General features: G+C 41.5%; 1 protein-coding gene across 1 annotated transcript; it reads left to right on the top strand.

Annotated features, from left to right (window-relative positions):
- The first annotated feature begins 1,297 nt into the window (after nt 1-1,297).
- On the top strand, nt 1,298-12,610 carry aldoab (aldolase a, fructose-bisphosphate, b). The gene is made up of 7 exons (XM_034194078.1): nt 1,298-1,419; nt 7,134-7,252; nt 9,568-9,834; nt 9,953-10,113; nt 10,628-10,886; nt 11,934-12,133; nt 12,258-12,610. Exons 2-7 carry the CDS (start codon nt 7,141-7,143, stop codon nt 12,348-12,350), a joined length of 1,092 nt encoding a protein of 363 aa, XP_034049969.1. The 5' UTR covers nt 1,298-1,419; nt 7,134-7,140; the 3' UTR covers nt 12,351-12,610.
- The last annotated feature ends 7,537 nt before the right edge of the window (nt 12,611-20,147 follow it).

The following is a 20,147-nucleotide window of genomic DNA, read 5'->3' as shown; positions in this document are numbered from 1 at the left end:
TAACAACAACGATGGAGAGTCCACCTCCACCTCTAACACACACTCGTGCAGCTCCTGTCTCAGCACTTATCTGGTGGGGTAGTAAAGCGAAGCTGTCGCCGGTCACGCCAATCTCCAGATAACACTCCTAAGGAAAACAGCTGCAAAAACGAGTTCACTAAACAAAGTTAATATGACAAAGATCAAGGCTGAGAACGTTACCTTAACAGTTCGACGATATCTCGGCAATGAGGTGGAGATGACGTCCGGGTTTTATGGAGTGAGATGATGAAGCATGGAAGGGTGACAGCTGTCAAGAGATAATGAGTGACAGTTGTCACCCCCGGCTGTGTCCGTGGCGGCAGCGCCCTCTCGTGCCTGAAGCCCGCACTTCAGGCAGGGTGCCCTCTGGTGGTGGGCCAGCAGTACCTCCTCTTCTGGCGGCCCACACAACATGTTCCTCTAAAAAATGTATCATTTACTTCTGAACATTATTTGTACAACCCAATGTTCCTACCCGCCCCTGCTTATACTACTGCCTCATAGCATTCACTTGTATAGTCGTGGGGGGAAAAAAGTTATTTCTGAGAATAATCAAACACCTTGTTTTCCATTCTGGTTAAAGTGTGAGCTCCTCCTAGGTTTATATTTTCAACACAGCTTCCCTTTAGGAAGTGACTAGCCTCAGTTCATCCTCTTCTAAAGTAAGCATCAGTGTCAAAACCCCTCATGTCGCAACACAATGATCTTTTTTTTTTTTTGTGCTGCAGAAAATTTCACAGGCCTTTACAAAAAGTTTCCTGTGACCTCTTAGAGTGACACAACTAAAAGGATACCGCTTGATTGTGTGAACATGCAACTTCTCCACAGACTCCACCTGACCATTTTCTGCCAAGTAATGACGATTTGGAAAGATCACGGAAAGGTCAGGGGTCAGAGCATGATGCTGATGCGCCTATATTATATTTCTAAGGGCAGGTTAGCAATGTCACATGTTCTCATGTGTGTGGGTAAGAGATGTTACGGCAAACTGCACGTTGCTCACTGTTATCTTTATACTTTAACCTGAGCAGAGATGCTGTTTACATTTGAGAAATAGAAAAATGCATGAAATCTATCTGTAAATAAATATGAAAAATTTGATATTGTGGCTTCATGCTTGGAACAGTTTGCATGCAAAATGTTCTGCAGTTTGACTTGTCCGTGAAACATCCCACCAAATCACTCTTTGCCCTTTCAATGGCTGTTCACCAACACGTTTCTCTCATCCAGTCTCTCTGAATGTCACGAGCGATCTCTGGTTGCACCCTGTTCTTTTTATAGCTGGGCAGTTGAAATGTGAAGGGTCACAATGGCAGGATAAATACAAGGGTCAGCAGGCTGAAGGGCTGTCGCAGACGAACGCCAGATCTTCTCCTCGCTCTCCTCCTAAACTCAAAGGTAAAAGATCAGAAAATTGCCGTCATGAGCGAAAACTGTGAAATTTTATTTTGATTTACACTCTGCTTATTAAACAGACTCTTCATGTGAGTCATTTATGTGCATGACTTTATAGAATTTTTTTTTATCTCATGCAAATTTGAAGCACTGTATGTGAAATATTGAACTACACCTTCATGACACACTAACATTGAAATATCTAAAAAATGTTGATACTACTAGTAATAAAAATAATGCATTTTTTTTAGTTTTTACTAATACAACCCACAACCTAGTGGATGACCTTTCTTCTTCATGACTGAACACTAATTTTGACTAATTGTTGCGTTTTACCCTTCTTTATCTGACACAATCTTTACACTGTGTTTCTTCTGAGAGCTCAGTGGATACTTCTGCAAACAACACTAAATTTTGGCAAGTTGGCTACTGATGATGACTCAACTCTGTAGAGTATGTGACTTCTCAAAGAATGCATTTTTATATATAGAAGTAAAAGGTCTAAAATGTATTCTCTGCACACAAAAGGCTTATTCCCCTTGAATTTTTTCACAAATTTCTTAAAAAGTGTTTGTGAGCACTTCACATTTGCCCTGCTTAAACGGTGTGATTATTGCGTAGCTGTGCCTTGGACTGGACACAGTAAATGCTCACTAAAGATGTGCAGTTTTTAACACAATGCGACAGATATTACAGATTATGAGGGAGCATACACTTGGCATATATACTGCATAATAATTACAATGCTATAATTGGCATTATAGTATTTTAATTTTTTGACTATAGATTCCATTCTAAGCCAATGTGCTATGTGTTGCCTTGCCTACATATATTTAGTTTAACCTATTCATAGTAACAGGATATGCAGACTGTAAGTGGGTGAGCAACGTAGGGGCGGGTAATAGAACTGTGTGAAAGAAGAGCAGGAATGAGCAATGGGGAGGGCAGGAAGGACAGGGAAAGGTCAGGGAAATTAACCTAGAGAATGGGATAGGTCACGCACATGCTTGTCGTGGTTTGACACAAGTGGCCAGTTTTGATGAAGGCAAAGTAGGCTAGAGGAGTGAAACTGGATGCCCTGTGCCCCTCCACATTTCTGCTGGTGAACAGACTGTGGCTCATACAGCGCCACAGCTGGGACGCCAGCTGGTCTGACTTTTAAATCTAATCTGTATACAAGGGGTCCAGGCGGACCCAGGGGTATATTTGTTTATAGATTTTCTGAACGGTTTCACTTGTTCAGCTAATTGTCACCTATGGGTGATTCTTAGACTACGGGCACTTATTATGTCCTTTGATCATATTGTATGAAAAACAGAAAAAAGGGGAAATTTCACACTTTTATAGTTATCTTTACAATGAAAGTGTGTTAAGAAATTTGTTCTAGTAGTCTATGATGACTTTTTCACCTTTTTTCAGCATCATTATATGCAAATATTACCGTTTTGTGCTTGTCCCACACCCAGACTTTTGATCTTCAATGATAAAAATGAATGGTAAGGAAACGTTTTTTCTAATGTTTTAAAATATCTCTGAATAAAATATCAGTAAAATAATCAAAACATAATTGGGGTATTCATTGTCATACAACTGTTGTGATTTTTTTTAAACAAAATGTAGTTGTCCCACACTATTGCCGTAATTTCCACCACAACACTGTAATGTCCCTTTAAACAGTTTGTATGAAAGATTGTTTGGGTAGTTTCTATGGAGATAAACAGTGACATCAGAGCACATGTATATAGCGCCAAATCACAACAAACAGTTGCCCCAAGGCGCTTTATATTGTAAGGCAATGGTGTGGTGGAAATGACATTTACAAGGCCAATAGTGCCCGTAGTTAAAGAATCACCCCTATATAGATGTCTTCAATTCCACTTCATTTGATAATATTTGATTAAATACTGCAGCCTCCATAATATTTTTTATAGGATCTGTTTGGACCCCAATTTGATGTAATGGTGTCTGATCGGACTCCATAGGAAAATTTTGAGGTTTGGGTTAATTTTTCATAACTACTGCACTGTCAGGGCAGTTTTCAGTCAAGATGTTTGAGCAACTGCAGCGAGTAGGGGGAGGTGTTGGATTTCGTCCTGAAATGAAAATTCTTTCAAAATGAAATGTAGAATGGTAGTCATTTTTCAAACTTGCTACATAGTGGCCCTATCTATGGTGCATCCAGAAAATAGAATAGAATAGAAACTTGCACATATACGAGGTCTGTTAGAAAAGTATCCGACCTTATTATTTTTTTTAAAAACCATATGGATTTGAATCACGTGTGATTACATCAGACATGCTTGAAACCTCGTGGGCATGCAAGAGTTTTTTATGTCATTCGCCTGTGGGCAGTCTTTGAGTGAGGCGTGGCCCACCCTCTCGTCGTTTTTTCATTGTTTAGGAATGGCTCAGAGACTGCTTGTTGTGAAAGTGTAGGTACACGGACCCACAACAGGGGGCGCAAATGAACGGACAATGGATGAGGTCAAATAACAACACTTTATTGTTGTGAATGGGCACAACAAATACAATCAGATTACAACAATAGACAAAAGCCAAATCACAAAAGGTGTCGTGTGGGCAGGCTCGAAGATAGGAGACGTCTGTCCAAAGCAGAACCGGAACCACACGATTTCCTCCGCCACCAGACCCTGGGAATACTGGAGCCGCCAAGTCCCGAACTCCCAGGTGGCCACTGCCTTCGCGTGTCGGACCTGGTACTGCTGGCGAGGAACAAAAGAACAATTAAATGTGGGTGCGTCTGCACCCAGGAATCCGCACGGCAGGAACACTACCTCCACCACTCGTTGGAAAAGGAGTCAGCTAAACAACTCACAAAAGTCACAAAAGATCACTGTTAACCAGTCAGCTGAGCACGTTACCTTCCAGGTAGAACGATATCTCGGCAAAGAGGTGGAGGCGTCGTCCTGCTGATATTCCCCTGCTGATCAGATGATGGGTAACAGCTGTTGCAGGTGATGCGTGACAGCTGTCACCCTGGCTGCTCCTGTGAGGCGACTGCGCCCTCTCGTGCCTGAAGCCCGCACTTCAGGCAGGGCGCCCTCTGGTGGTGGGCCAGCAGTACCTCCTCTTCTGGCGGCCCACGCAACACTGCTGCTTTGTTTGATAAAAATTTATTCAAAAGCTGTAAGGCACAACTGAGTGGACACCATTCGATAAATTCAGCTGGTTTTCGGTAAAAATTTTAACGGCTGATGAGAGATTTTGGTCTGGTAGTGTCGCTTTAAGGACGGCCCACGGCGCCTGATGGCGATCTGCGCTTCGAGGCGGCAGCGTTTCGCCGTTTTAAGTTGAAAACTTCCACATTTCAGGCTCTGTTGACCCAGGAAGTCGTCAGAGAACTTTCAGAAGAAGTTGGCATGAGGAGTTTATTCGGACATTCCATTGTTAACGGACATTTTGTAATGAAAGAACGTGCGGGCAGAGTCGCATGTCGGGCCGGACCCGACCGCGGGGGGGTCGCTACAGGAAAAACACCTCCGTTGGAAACCTTAATGGACAAGTTGGAACATGCCCAAGCTGTTAAACAATTTCTCAGTTACTCACTTGTTGAAAGCCATCAAAAGCCGCCTGAATTTTACAAATGGTTTTCAACACGGAGGTGTTTTTCCTGTCGCGGCGCACACAGATTGCGCGCATGTCTTTCATTACAAAATGTCCTTAAACAGTGGAATGTCCGCATAAAGTCCTCATGCCGGCCTCTTCTGAATCTTCTCTGTTCTGTCACGACGTCCTGGGTGAATTAAGCCTTAAATTAGGATGTTTTCAGGTCGAAACAGGCCGACGACGGCGCCTGGAAGCGCTGCGCGACGTCCCGCTCCATGGGAAGTCCTTACAGCGACAGAAACACCCCATAATCTCTCATCAGCTGTTAAACTTTTCACCGAAAACCAGCTAAATTTCTCGAATAGTGTCCACTCGGATATTCCTCACAGGTCCAGAAAAAATTTTGATAAAGGAACGCACGCTGTCTCGAGCAGCATGTGAAACAAAGGAATTCAGCCGAGAGGGCTGGACCACATCTCACTCAAGGCCTGCCCACAGGGAAATGACATCACCGACACGCGTGAAAAAACTCACGCATGCGCACGAGGGTTAAAGCATGATTGGTGTAATCGCACGTCATTCAAATCCATATAGTTAAAAAAAATAAATAAAAGTGTCGGTTTCTTATCTAATACACCTCGTATAACTGGAGTGCCCATGCATACACAGGGAGAATATGCAAACGCCACACAGAAAGGCTGGGAATTGATCCTGTGACCTTCTTGCTGTGAGGCACCAGCAAGGGAAGCCATTCCTCCATTAAAGGCAAATGGCAGCCCGCCTGGAGTTTGCCAAAAGGCACCTGAAGGACTCTCAGACCATGAGAAACAAAATTCTTTGGTCTGATGAGACAAAGATTGAACTCTTTGGCGTGAATGCCAGGTGTCATGTTTGGTGGAAACCAGGCACCATCCCTACAGTGAAGCATGGTGGTGGCAGCATCATGCTGTGGGGATGTTTTCAGCAGCAGGAACTGGGAGACTAGTCAGGATTGAGGGAAAGACGAATGCAGAAATATACAGAGACATCCTGAAAGAAAACCTGCTCTTGATCTCAGACTTTCAGCAGTACAGTGACCCAAAGCACACAGCCAAGATATCAAAGGAGTGGCTTCAGGAAAACTCTTTGAATGTCCTTGAGTGGCCCAGCCAGATGCACAGATGCTCCCCATCCAACCTAATGGAGATTGAGAGGTGCTTCAAAGAGAAATGGGCAAAACTGCCCAAAGATAGGTGTGCCAAGCTTGTAACATCATACCCAAGAGCCAAAGGTGCATCAACACATTATAGAGCAAAGGGTGTGAATACATATGTAATCATTTAATGACTTGGATTTATAGAGTGATTTTCAAGACACCCAAAGCACTTTACTAGTTCCATTATACATTCACTTGCACATTCACGGTAGCAAGCTACTAGTGAGCCACAGCTGCCCTGGGGCAAACTGACACAAGCGTGGCTACCATTCTGCACCTACGGCCCATCCAGCCACCACCTCATTCATACACAGGCAAGGTGGGTTAAGTGTCTTGGCCAAGGACACAACAGCAATATGTAGATTTTTGACTGGTTGGGTGCTGGATTTGAACCACCGACCATTTGGTCATAAGATAGCTTGCTCTACCAACTGAGCTAATGCCGCCCCATGTACATGTGATTTTTTTAGTTTTTATTTTTAATAAATTTGCCCCCCCCAAAAAATTGTGTTGTCATTATGGGGTTTTGATTTTGGGGGTAAAAATTAATTTCTCTATTTTGGAATAATGCTGTAACATAACCAAATGTGGAAAAAGTGAAGCTTTCCGAATGCACTATAGTTACATTAAAAAGATCTGAACAAAAAAGGCTTAAAAAAAATGTTAACAGTACTTAAAAACAAGTTCTCCTGGGGTCTGCATGGACTCCAGGTGCACAGTTTCATAGAGTGGACCAGTGAGGGTTAAAGCTCGTATGTAAAATTTGAAACCCTCTAATTTCACCACTTCCTCTACAACAGTATCACTCTTGTGCATTTTCTGATGTTTGTATGACGCTTTGGGCATTAAAACCCACAAACTTGCAAGTTGGAACTTTGCTGTTCACACCTGACTTTGTGGTCCTGTTGTTTTCAGTCTGCTTCTGCTCTCTTCTGCTCTCCCTCCTCTCGACCAGAGTCAGGATGCCTCACGCATACCCTTTCCTCACTCCTGAGCAGAAGAAGGAGCTCAGTGATATCGCTCAGAGGATCGTCGCTCCCGGCAAGGGCATTCTTGCTGCAGACGAGTCCACCGGTATGAGTTTTCATATCATTTTTACATATAAAGTGTTAATCATTTTATGAAGTTAAAGATTACTCATCCACAGCCATAAAACCACATCATAAAACAGGATTTGTGTGGTGCTATCAGATCAGATTAATTGGTAAAACACTTTCAGATAAATGTTCAAAGCACTTTACAATTCAATACACAACATACACACATTCAAAATATACAAAGTCAACACATATATGCTTGCCTGGTGGCATGGAGAAGAATTTTAACACAACTTTAACATATCAAATCTAAGCTCAAGTCTCCCATGTGTCTTCTAGCAGATTGTAACTGAAATTTTATATCTTCTTTTTTAGATATTTATGCCATAATTAGTGTGATATTAATGCAAAAAGGCTACACTACAAATATATCTTTATTACTTCATTTCAACATTGCTCGTGGTGCAAAGGCAAAATGACATCACTGTCCAAATACATATGGACCTGTATCTTCTACCCAATGCAAAGTGGTGACCACTGCAGCAGTAGTGCCACCCAATGCATATGTCTTTGCTCAGTGCACATGTCCTCAACATCACTTGCAGTCATGTGATCTAAAAGCATGTCGTGGTCAGGTGCAGAGCCGCTACATTCACACGGTCTGTCACGACAAAGAGCTTGCACTTTAGACTGCTCTTTAGACTGGTCTAAAGTGCAGCGCTGTGGATAGAATTAATGAAAGACGCTCTCGCCCTCTTGCACTCCATTTTGCACTCTCTCATGCATAAAAATCTGCTTTTTCAGGTAACACATATAAACACTATGACAATATAATATGCAGCCATGTTGAAAGCTGTTGTACATCACTGACATACGCATTTGGCAGCGTCTGTGATATGAGGTTGCAAAGTGAAGTAACCCTGTTGTATGACACCTCCTCCCACTATCTCACACACATCTCACTGCCCTGCCCCCCCACCCACACAGCTGTTGCAGTATATCATTTGCCTTAAAAGGTGTATATTGTTGTCTATGTTGATTGCTTGTGAAAGTCCTGTCACACATCACTGTAGATGACATTTGGCAACAGCTGGCAATAGCACGATTATATTCTGTAGCACACATAACAAAAGTGATGCTCCGTTACCCTTAATTAGAGTAAACGGGTATAGAAAATGAATGGATAGATAACAAAAGTGAATTGAAAACAATTACTAAAACCAAATAAAAGTAAGCACTGGTGGAAACACACCAATCTTCACCTGACTGCTTTATTGCTTCACCTCAGGGAGCTTTGGCGTGCACTCTCCACTACTGTGCTCTGAAAGGTTGACACTAATCTGTTAACTAGCCATACTACACCTTTCAGTTGTGCCTACTTTATCAATAACACGGGGCTATGCGCCAGATGCGTCCCACTGATTGGTTGATTTTGTTAAGCACAAGACACGCCCATGACAAAAAAAAAAAAACGATAAAGCCAATCAGTTTTCACCCAGTGCCCAGCTTTGAACTCAGTTTATGTGCCCTGCTGTTATATATAGTAGTATAAGTCTGCTAAATTCTTCCAAGAACTCAGTGTGTGGTTTAGGCTGTCTGTATAATCAGCATTGTCTCACACCAAAGCAAGCACATTTTGACACAAACATTTCATTTTGACCAACCGTCAATATGTTAGGAGTTTTGTCATGGTCCCTTAATTTTTGAAAAACTATCTTTAACCATAACCAATACATAGATGAATGTTGCCCAGTGACATGGTAGTGAAACAGAAAGTTCTCTGGTTTGTCAAAGTGAAATGACACTGACATGTCTACTCCCCCATCATTAGATGAGGCGACAGTGCTGTCTAACTTGTGATATAGTGATGGAAAGGGACACTGACCAAGCTAGGGTTAGGGTTAAAAATAGTGACCAAAAGTTGAGTGCATCATGAAAATGTAACACATTTTGTGATGGTATCCCAAAAAACAACCAAAATGTGAGACTGGGTTGAGCAATACCACAAGTTTAAACAAATAAGTTTGTCAGTCTGATTATATCCTCTCATAGACATATTTGAAGAAATAGGAGGAAAAACAACAGGTACTCGAATTGAGTTCACCACCACCTACTTCTTGTGCAACATGAAAGTTAGCATAGCTAAGAGGAGAGGCTTCATTCAAGAGAAACACATCCAGTTTAAACTTTGTCTTATATAAGCCCAGCATATCAAGTTCAATTAACCAATCATTAACCAACAATGACAGTATCCCTCTCTATGTAACATCTGGCTTGATTGCACATGCTCATGCAAGTAGATCAGGAGTGTCCAGAGTTTAATTCCATCTCATCTACTTCTATTATCTACAGGCAGCGTGGCAAAGCGCTTCCAGAGCATCAATGCTGAGAACACTGAGGAGAACAGAAGGCTGTACCGCCAGCTCCTCTTCACCGCTGATGACCGTGTCAACCCTTGCATTGGTGGCGTCATCCTCTTCCACGAGACCATGTACCAGAAGACTGATGATGGCAAATCCTTCGCTGACTACCTCAAGGCAAGAGGCATGGTAGTAGGCATCAAGGTTGACAAAGGCGTTGTCCCGCTGGCAGGAACCAATGGCGAGACAACCACCCAGGGTGAGCAAAGAAACCATACCAATATATAGTCAAGATTCCACATATATATTTTTTCTCAACAGTAACCTACTGAATTGCTCTTTTAACTCATCCAGCCTGCCCTGTCCCTCTTTCACAGGTCTTGATGGACTCTATGAGCGCTGTGCCCAGTACAAGAAGGATGGTGCTGACTTTGCTAAGTGGCGTTGTGTGCTGAAGATCACCCCCACCACCCCTTCACGCCTGGCCATCATTGAGAATGCCAACGTTCTGGCCCGTTATGCCAGCATCTGCCAAATGGTAAGAAAAAAAAACACTGAAATTGTAAAATTTCTAAGGTATTATATAATGTATTAAATTACTGCTTTAAAAACCTAACTATGTATGTACAGTATTGTGAAAAACTTTGACACTTTCAGCTTTTACACATTTAATTTTTTCTGACATTAAAATGTCTTAAACAAATTCAAGTTTCTTTATATTCATTTCTTAAAATGTAGCTCTTTAAACACTGTGAAAACAAATTTCTGACATTACATAAATTAAATATCAAAGCAAAAGTAGTAGCATGTATAAGTATATGCTGCTCTGTGACTACTAGGATAGCACCCCCCCCCCATTATCTCCTCTAATTTAAATTGAGTGTTTAATGAACTGAAACTTTGAATTTCACTTCTCTAAACATTTATTTTTTTAGCCCTTTACAGCAGCCAGACTCTTGAGTTCTAAAAAAGAACTCAACAGTAATAGTGTAACTGCTTCTTTAGTTCAACTTATTTGTGTTTTGTCATCATTTTTTGTCTGCCTTTCTCAGCATGGTATCGTACCTATTGTTGAGCCTGAGATCCTCCCTGATGGTGACCACGACCTGAAGCGCTGCCAGTACGTTACAGAAAAAGTCCTGGCGGCTGTTTACAAGGCCCTCTCTGACCATCATGTTTACCTGGAGGGTACCTTGCTCAAGCCCAACATGGTTACCGCTGGGCATTCCTGCTCACACAAGTACAGCTCCCAGGAGCTTGCCATGGCAACTGTAACTGCCTTGCGCCGCACCGTGCCACCTGCAGTCCCCGGTAAGATGCCTTCCCATCAAGTAATGTGCAAATGTGTTATGGTTGACCAAGGTACTGACTGATGGGACCCAAAATGCAGAGAGCAATGACAGGTTAAACAGGAAGTGACAAGATTTATTTACACAGTGAGAAGAGATGACTGTATAAGGGAACATATAAGTTTGCACATTGAATGAAAGCCAGAAGAAGGCCCTGAGGAACCAGAACACTGGAGGACTAGGACACCCAGGGGGATGGAGTACAACCAGCTGCAGACTGCAAGGAATCAGAGAGCATCAATTAGATAGCAAAATTACAAACAACAAAAACATCCATATAATCCAACTTGGGTTAGAGACAACCAAACAAAAGGTGCACTTAAAAAAATTGAATTCAAAGACAATAGCTAAACCAGAAACAGTCTTCAGTTTAACAGAAAACACAGAGTTCAAAATGACACAAGGAGACAAAATTTTCACAGAAAACATTGCTACTTGACAGAAGAGTCTGGCGAAGAAGGTCTGCCCAACTCAGTCTTAAGCAGCCCCTCAACGAGCCCCAGGTGTGCTACTTCAAGAGCTGGCTGACAGGCACACCACAGACAGGGAACAGGGAAAAGCAGGAAAGGACAAGACGGACCGGACCGCGAGTAGCAAGCTGAAATCCAGATTGAAGTGTGTTCCTTCTTGTTCATCTGGTGTTCAAATCCCTACAGGAAGCCACAGAGATATATCACTTGGCTACAAATTGGCAATGTGTTTGACCAAATAGTCACAGACGATGGTTCTTAATGCTTCAAGGTACCTGTGACATTGGGACAAAGGTCAGATTAGTGGGCAGATATGTAGCAAGGTGAAATCCAATTTGAAGTTCCAACTAACTTGGCTAGTGGGATTCCCATTTGGCTGACATGGTAGAGCATTGGTCTCATAGGAGAGAGGCCTGGCATTTGGCAGTCACCGAGATATATAGCTTGGTTGCACAAACATTTTAGAACCCCAAATCCTTCATTGTCTTTTATTCTTTAGAAAGTGCGTTTAACAAAACCATTTTACTCTTCATCACTAGGTATCACCTTCCTGTCTGGTGGCCAGAGTGAGGAGGAGGCTTCCGTTAACTTGAACGCAATGAACCAGTGCCCTCTGCACAGGCCCTGGGCCCTGACTTTCTCATTTGGCCGTGCTCTGCAGGCCTCCGCACTCAAAGCCTGGGGTGGCAAGAAGGAGAATGGAAAAGCATGCCAAGAGGAGTACATTAAGAGAGCTCTGGTGTGTTTGAATAATACAGATATCAAAATTTGGTGTAAATCTTTGAATGCAGTGTTGCAGTATTTGATCTTGTTCATTCAATAATACTCTTGTTTTTTTTTTTTTTGTTTTTTACTTCTTGCAGGCAAACAGCCAGGCCTGCCAGGGCAAATATGTTTCCACTGGAAGCAGTGCTGCTGGTGGGGAGTCCCTCTTTGTTGCAAACCATGCTTATTAAGCAAGGACACTCACTGATATCCTTTACACGTCCTTCCCAGTATCACATCACCACAGAAAATAACATGTCTGCCTAGGCAATGCCTTTGAAACTGTCTCTCTGCTACTGGACAACATCATTCTTGGGCAAAAGTGAAAGATGGAAACCTCTTCCTTGAGGTTGCTACAGCTTGAAGATTCTGACAAAATGTTCTGCCTCCATTCCCTTATCTTTTAAACACCTTTTTCCAAAGTGAAGTTTCCCACGTTTTTACACAATTCGTACTATTTGTACTAGATCTGGTTCTATCAAGTGCCATATGTCGTTGACACTGGTACCACAGAATAAAATATTTTCCCTATATATGTTCTTTCTTACATTTTTGTATCACTACCTAACATAATTTTACATTTACAATATGTAAACAATATTATGCGCTGTAAGAAATAGTGTCATATTCAGTAACTCAGTGTCAACATCAACATTATCATGGGTTGCAATGACGTCAGAGAGAGTAGAAGTGCAACCAACTTATACACAGGAAAACCACAGCACAACTGATCACAAAGCCAAAATAATTTGCTGGAATCACAGTTTTGAGTTATTTAAATATTCAGTATACCGTTAGCACGTAGCAAGAGACAATTATTTTTAATTGCTTTAATTGTTTAAATTGCCCCAGTGGGAGGAGAAAATGTGGTAAACTGAGTTGAACAACTATCAAACACTGGGCCAAAATCCAGCAATATCAGTAATGTCTTCGTTTATGGTCAACAGCCTTTCAGGACATGGTGAAGAAGCGTACTCTTAGAGACAAGATCACCTTTCTATATGATGCCAACAACTCTTTCATCAAGTTCTTAGTTGTGATTCACAGGTTTAGAACAAAACTTTAATTAACTCTGTCTCCTTACTCAATGATGTAGCTTCTCAATTTTTTTTAAAGTACACTATGAAGTTGCTCATCGACCATCAGTCTTTTCAAGATTCTCTTGAACAAAAAAAAAAAAAGAAATATCCAGAGTTGTGGTGCTCTTAGTTCTTTCAGGTTTTTTTTTGTAGCATTTCTTATCACTAAGGTAGGCCCTGAAAGGCAGCCAAAGTTTCTCCAATTAACCCTCAGTTATGCCAATTCATCATTCAGAAGCTTTCATTGATTTCTGGAATGTTCTATGGTTTCTACAGAGGCTTATGTATATAAACTTGTGACCCCATTGAAATTATGGCATAGTGAAGTAAAGTTAAATCTATCACTCAACAATTACTTTGAAACCATTTTATGTAGGTGTAGACTTATCTGCAATTGACTTGGTCGTGGCCATGTCACTGCCAGTTTGCTTCTGCATCAAATCAATTAATGGTGTGAAAATACGCGGCTGTCAACGTGTTTTACCATAGAGATGCATTGTGTATTTGGGAGTGTTATTTGCTCTTGAATTCCAGATTTACGTAATTATTTGTTTGAATGTAGTTATATTTCTGTTGTTGGGGCCTTAGTGTGGCCTTCAGCTGTTCAGAGGGTTTGGATAATCTCACCTGGGAGTGACATAAAACCAAATTAACAGCAACAGGACTGGCATCTTGTCAAATCAATCAATGGTGTGAAAATACGCGGCTGTCAACGTGTTTTACCATAGAGATGCATTGTGTATTTGGGAGTGTTATTTGCTCTTGAATTCCAGATTTACGTAATTATTTGTTTGAATGTATATTTCTGTTGTTGGGGCCTTAGTGTGGCCTTCAACTGTTCAGAGGGTTTCGATAATCTCGCCTGGGAGTGACATAAAACCAAATTTGCAGCAGCAGGACTGGCATCTTGTCCATACCAACTGGAAGCTGGATGATGGGGAAAATGATCCTATACAGTGGCTGGCTATTCATTATCCTGATGTTTGTTCCTACCTCATAGACACACTAGGTATTTTTGTGTTTTATATAATTTATGTCGTGTGTGCATTGTGAACTGCTGGTCTGCCCCAGAGGGGCCATGGTGCTGTAACACGATACTACTGTTTGATGTGATGCATAATTCTTGTGGTGTGTCATGATGGGTTTTAATTTTATTTTTTGCTTTGTTTGTACAACCCACTGCCTCACATTACCCAGGCATTAAAAACAGAAACTGGTGAAAATGAAAAAACTCGCATCAACTTACACTAATACAATAACATGCTTTTGGAGGGCGGTATGCATTTTCAGAGGCCCGACGTTCATGCCCAGGTCGGCGCTACGTCACTTTGGCAAAGTGACCAATCCAAAGGGGAGAATTTGTGGTTCTGTGACTGGCCACTCTGTGAAAACAAGCTTTGTCTGTAGGCCCCAGTGGACTGAGACCGGATGAGGGAAAAAATGAGAGCAGTGGCACAGCTCCCAGACCCACAGAATAAACAAGAACTGCTCAGGTTCATGGGGATGATTCAATACCTCACAGCGTTCAAACACGGATTAGCACTGGGAAGAAAGACAAAAGAGTTTTGAGCATCTTAAACAGCTGTTCACCAATGCTACAATGATGATGTTTTATAAAGGTAACAAACCACTAACAATGTCAGTAGATGCCAGCTCAGAAGGCATTGGTGCAGTCATACTGGAGGACAACCTGTAGCTTACAGGTCAAGGGCTTTCACTGACTGTCAGTGCAGATATGCACAAATTGAAAAAGAGCTAATCGCCACTGTCTATGGATGTAAGAAATTCATCAGTATGTTTATGAACAAAAACATTCAGGTTGAGAGTAACCACAAGCCACTGGAGAGTAGCTTCAACAAACCCTTGCACCAAGCTCCTAAGACTTCAGAGAATGCTGCTTAGGCTGCAGAGACATGGCCTTAAAGTCACCTATCAACCAGGCAAGGAACTGCACATTGCAGATGCATTGAGGCGAACATTCCTCAACGAGAAGAACGAAGAGCTATTGGAGAAAGAATTGGAGGTAAACATGATCACACATCACTAAAACACACTTTGGGAGGGGATGGTCTAGTGGTTAAGCCTTGGGCTTGAGACCAGAGGATCCTCGGTTCAAACCCCAGCCTGACCGGAAAATCACTTGGGCAAGGTCTTTAATCCCCAAATTGCTCCCGGTGTGTACTGAGCGCCTTGCATGGCAGCACCCTGACATCAGTGTGCGAGTGTTTTTCTGAATGGGTAAATGTGAGGCATAATTATAAATCACTTTGAGCATCTGATGCAGATGGAGCAGCTCTATATAAAGGTAGTCCATTTACCATTACTGTACTTTGTTGGCACATATACCATTCAACTCGGCTTCGCCTTGTTGAATGGTATGTTCCAGCTTTCACCGAATTAAATATTTGTTCCATTGAAAGAATAAAAATATTCATTATTTGTTTTATATAATGGCAAAAATAGATCCTTGTCATTTGATATTTTATTAATTTATAAACAACAGAAAAGGAACTTTTTGGTGTGCCACTGTGACATGTAGTCCAGTGATGCTGTGCACTGACTTCAGACTTCCATAAAAAAAAAAAATCTTTGTGTAGTTCCTCAGTTCAGCCAAAAATTACATCAGCGTTTCATGTGAACAGGTCTTCATGCAACCAGACGGCTCACAGCAGAGTGGATTTTTTGTGTGTGTAGCAGCGTCAGTTAGCTCAATCAAATCATTGTGTCAATGTCCCATGCACACACACGCAACCGCCTCGGTCAATTGTGTATGTCCTCAGTGCAGCGAAAAAAAAATCATGTCAGAAATGAGTCCAGGTTTTCTTTCTTTCTTCCTGCCAACAGACAGCACAGTGGCTTTGTTTTGTGTGTGTGTGTGTGTCTTACAAGAATTAGCAGCATCAGTTTGCTCAATCAAATTATGTCTCGGGAGAGTTGTTGTCCCCCACGCGCGCGCACACACATGCAACCTGGTCGGCGCTTGTGCGTGTGTGTACAACAACAATAAAAAAAAAAAACTATGTCCCCAATGCAGCAAAAAAAAAATCAAGTGAGAAATGAGTGCAGCTTTTATTCTTCCTGCTAACAGCCTCTAGGCAGCACAGTGGATTTGTTTTGTGTGTGTGTGCGGATGCACGCACGTGTGGGCGTGCGTACATGTGCGTGTACAAGTATGTGTGCATGCGCAATCATGTGTGTGCACGGGGACGTGCACGCGCGTGTGTGTATGTGTGCGCATGTATGCGTGCATGCACGTGAGAATGCAATGGTACTAAACGTATGGAACCAAATTTGCACTACAAATGGAACCAAGCTGCACTCTAAATGCAATGCAACACAAATGGGATGAATTAATCCATGTCATGTGACATACAAGGCACCAATCAAATGATAAGGATCCACTCAGCCGTTATATACTGTAATCCCCAATAAATGACGTGCATTTATGAAATGGTGCATGTGTGTATGATCTTGTGTGTATGACCGATATTTTGCCGCTATTCTTGTCCAGTGTTACAAATTTATTTTCTGTTCTCCTACAGCAGAAGATGAAATAGCTCATATTTGGAACCAGTGGTGGGCACAGTTCCACTAACTGCTAATTAGTGAAGTTTTTTGTTAGCAGATTAGGTTTTCAGCTAACTTCAAAAACCATCAGTGAACCAGTTAACTTCTGATAAATTTAATCATAACTTTTAGGCCGTTAATGTTTTTCTACATAGTTACAGTGAAAGGCATTTATAAACACTGTTCGCGACTGTCTATGTATTTTGCAGCAGTGAGGTAGCTGAGAGGAACTGAGCACAGCTCTATCCCACCCAGGGGCGGATCTAGAGATAAATTAATGGGGTGGCACGCAGGGACAGGCACTATTATGTGGGGTGGCAATGTAATGTTTATGTATTACGCTATTATAGGTCAGGAATGTGGATTATAGCGCCACGAGTCCAAGTTTCATATAGCCTAGAACAGCGGCCCACAAGCTTTTTGCGCCACGGACCAATTTTCATGTAACGTTAAAACAACATTTTTGCAGACCAATATAGGAAAAACTATAAACAATGTGTGTAAAAAATGCATGAGTGGAATGGTAATTTCAAGCGCTCCAATGGGCGTCATAGATCTGTAAATTGTGTTTTCATGATCACAAAATGAACATTGCTGTAGTAGTGCAGCAGATAACCAAAACAATTGTTCAGTTTGTGATAAAAGCATGAAATGTGGCACACATATTCTAAATTAACTAATGTTTATTTTCAGATATGGAGACATCCTTGAGGTGACCTCTAATGAGCTACAGGGGTCAATAAAGAATTACACAGGGGTCAAATATAAAAATCCTCCAATCAGGTTGAAAACTATACCACACTATTTGTGTGATCCTAAGGATTTCAAAAATGTATAGTTTGGGCTATCCATGACTGAATGTTCTGGAGTTATGGGGTAAAAACAGCAAAACTGGTGACAAAGGTCAGTTTCAGTTTGTACAGGGGTCAAAAGTTAAAGTTTCTCAAAATATTGTAAAAAGTGACGCAAATTATTGGTTGAGTGAATAGAATTAATAAATGGAATAGTTTTGACTATGTCGAATGCTTGGTCTCCAAAGTAAAGGTCAAACAAGGTTGACGTCCATTGGATTCTATGACATGTGACATATGTTACCTCGTAACATGATAACTTAGTGTGACAGATGGTGCAAACTATTCCTTTTTAAAATACTATTAACTAAACCAATAATTTGCATCATTTTTTACCAAAATTGGAGCAGGCTTAACGTTTGACCCCTGTACAAACTGAAACTGACCTTTGTCACCATATTTGCTGTTTTTACCCCATAACTCCAGAACATTCAGTCATAGATAGTCCAAACTATACCTTTTTGGAAGTTGTGTAATCAGATAAATAATGTGGTATACTTTTCAATATGATTGGAGCATTGTTAAAGTTTGACCCTTGTGTAATTCTTTATTGACCCCTGTAGTTCATTAGAGGTCAGCTCCAGGATGCCTCCATATCTGAAAATAAATATTAGTTAATTTAGAATATTTGTGCCAAATTTCATGCTTTTAGCACAAACTGAATGATTGTTATGGAAATTTTAGGGCAATTCTACGGTAACGGAATTACAATCTGACCTAATCTGTAGTCATTAGATGCAGTACGTCCAGATTTTGCTGCTGTTGTAATTCCGTTACCATAGAATTGCCCTTTAGCTAAGCTGCACCACTATAGTAGAAAACAACATATTTAATCAAATGACGGTGGTGGCCAAGTGGTTAATGCGCTGGGTTTCAGTGCAGAAGGTTCCGGGTTCAAATCCCACCCCTGCCACATTTCTCCATGTAATGTGGAGTTGTGTCAGGAAGGGCATCTGGCATAAAACCTGTGCCAGTTCAACATGCAGATCCACCTGGGATTTGCTAACAAGGGAGCACCAGAAGGGACTTACTTTACAGCAGAGAAGCTGTATGAGTCTTACCTGAGCTGAAGACTCACAGAAACACACCTCAAGGGTGTGTGTATCAGCGCTTGTCCTCTGCTCATCCTTCTGTACTCTGTCTTCTGTCCATACCGCTGTCCTCTGTCCATCCTTCTGTCCTCTCCTCACACCCTCTTCTCTTGTTTCCAATGTTCCTCTAAATCCACAACAAAGTGTTTTCTCCCCTCAGCAATAAAAAAGTGCCCCACTGTCACGTTATGAAATGAAAGTGAAACCTAAAAAGCGTACATTGCCGCACGCGTGCACGGACTTTTGTTAACATAACACGACTTTAAGGTTGGATGAAACATCCCTAATATCTACAACCCCTGGCAATAATTATGGAATCACCGGCCTCGGAGGATGTTCATTCAGTTCTTTAATTTTGTAGAAAAAAAGCAGATCACAAACGTAACACAAAACTAAAGTCATTTCAAATGGCAACTTTCTGGCTTTAAGAAACACTATAAGAAATCAAGAAAAAAAATTGTGGCAGTCAGTAACGGTTACTTTTTTAGACCAAGCAGAGGGAAAAAAATATGGACTCACTCAATTCTGAGGAATAAATTATGGAATCACCCTGTAAATTTTCATCCCCAAAACTAACACCTGCATCAAATCAGATCTGTTCGTTAGTCTGCATCTAAAAAGGAGTGATCACACCTTGGAGAGCTGTTGCACCAAGTGGACTGACATGAATAATGGCTCCAACACGAGAGATGTCAATTGAAACAAAGGAGAGGATTATCAAACTCTTAAAAGAGGGTAAATCATCATGCAATGTTGCAAAAGATGTTGGTTGTTCACAGTCAGCTGTGTCTAAACTCTGGACCAAATACAAACAACATGGGAAGGTTGTTAAAGGCAAACATACTGGTAGAACAAGGAAGACATCAAAGCGTCAAGACAGAAAACCTAAAGCAATATGTCTCAAAAATCGAAAACGCACAACAAAACAAATGAGGAACTAATGGGAGGAAACTGGAGTCAACGTCTGTGACTGAACTGTAAGAAACCGCCTAAAGGAAATGGGATTTACATACAGAAAAGCTAAACGAAAGCCATCATTAACACCTAAACAGAAAAAAACAAGGTTACAATGGGCTAAGGAAAAGCAATCGTGGACTGTGGATGACTGGATGAAAGTCATATTCAGTGATGAATCTCGAATCTGCATTGGGCAAGGTGATGATGCTGGAATTTTTGTTTGGTGCCGTTCCAATGAGATTTATAAAGATTATAAAGATGAGTGCCTGAAGAGAACATGTAAATTTCCACAGTCATTGATGATATGGGGTTGCATGTCAGGTAAAGGCACTGGGGAGATGGCTGTCATTACATCATCAATAAATGCACAAGTTTACATTGATATTTTGGACACTTTTCTTATCCCATCAATTGAAAGGATGTTTGGGGATGATGAAATCATT

The sequence above is a fragment of the Thalassophryne amazonica genome, chromosome 18 (assembly GCF_902500255.1).
Source record: "Thalassophryne amazonica chromosome 18, fThaAma1.1, whole genome shotgun sequence".
Taxonomy (NCBI): Eukaryota; Metazoa; Chordata; class Actinopteri; order Batrachoidiformes; family Batrachoididae; genus Thalassophryne; species Thalassophryne amazonica.
This window is presented reverse-complemented; position numbering and strand designations above follow the sequence as displayed.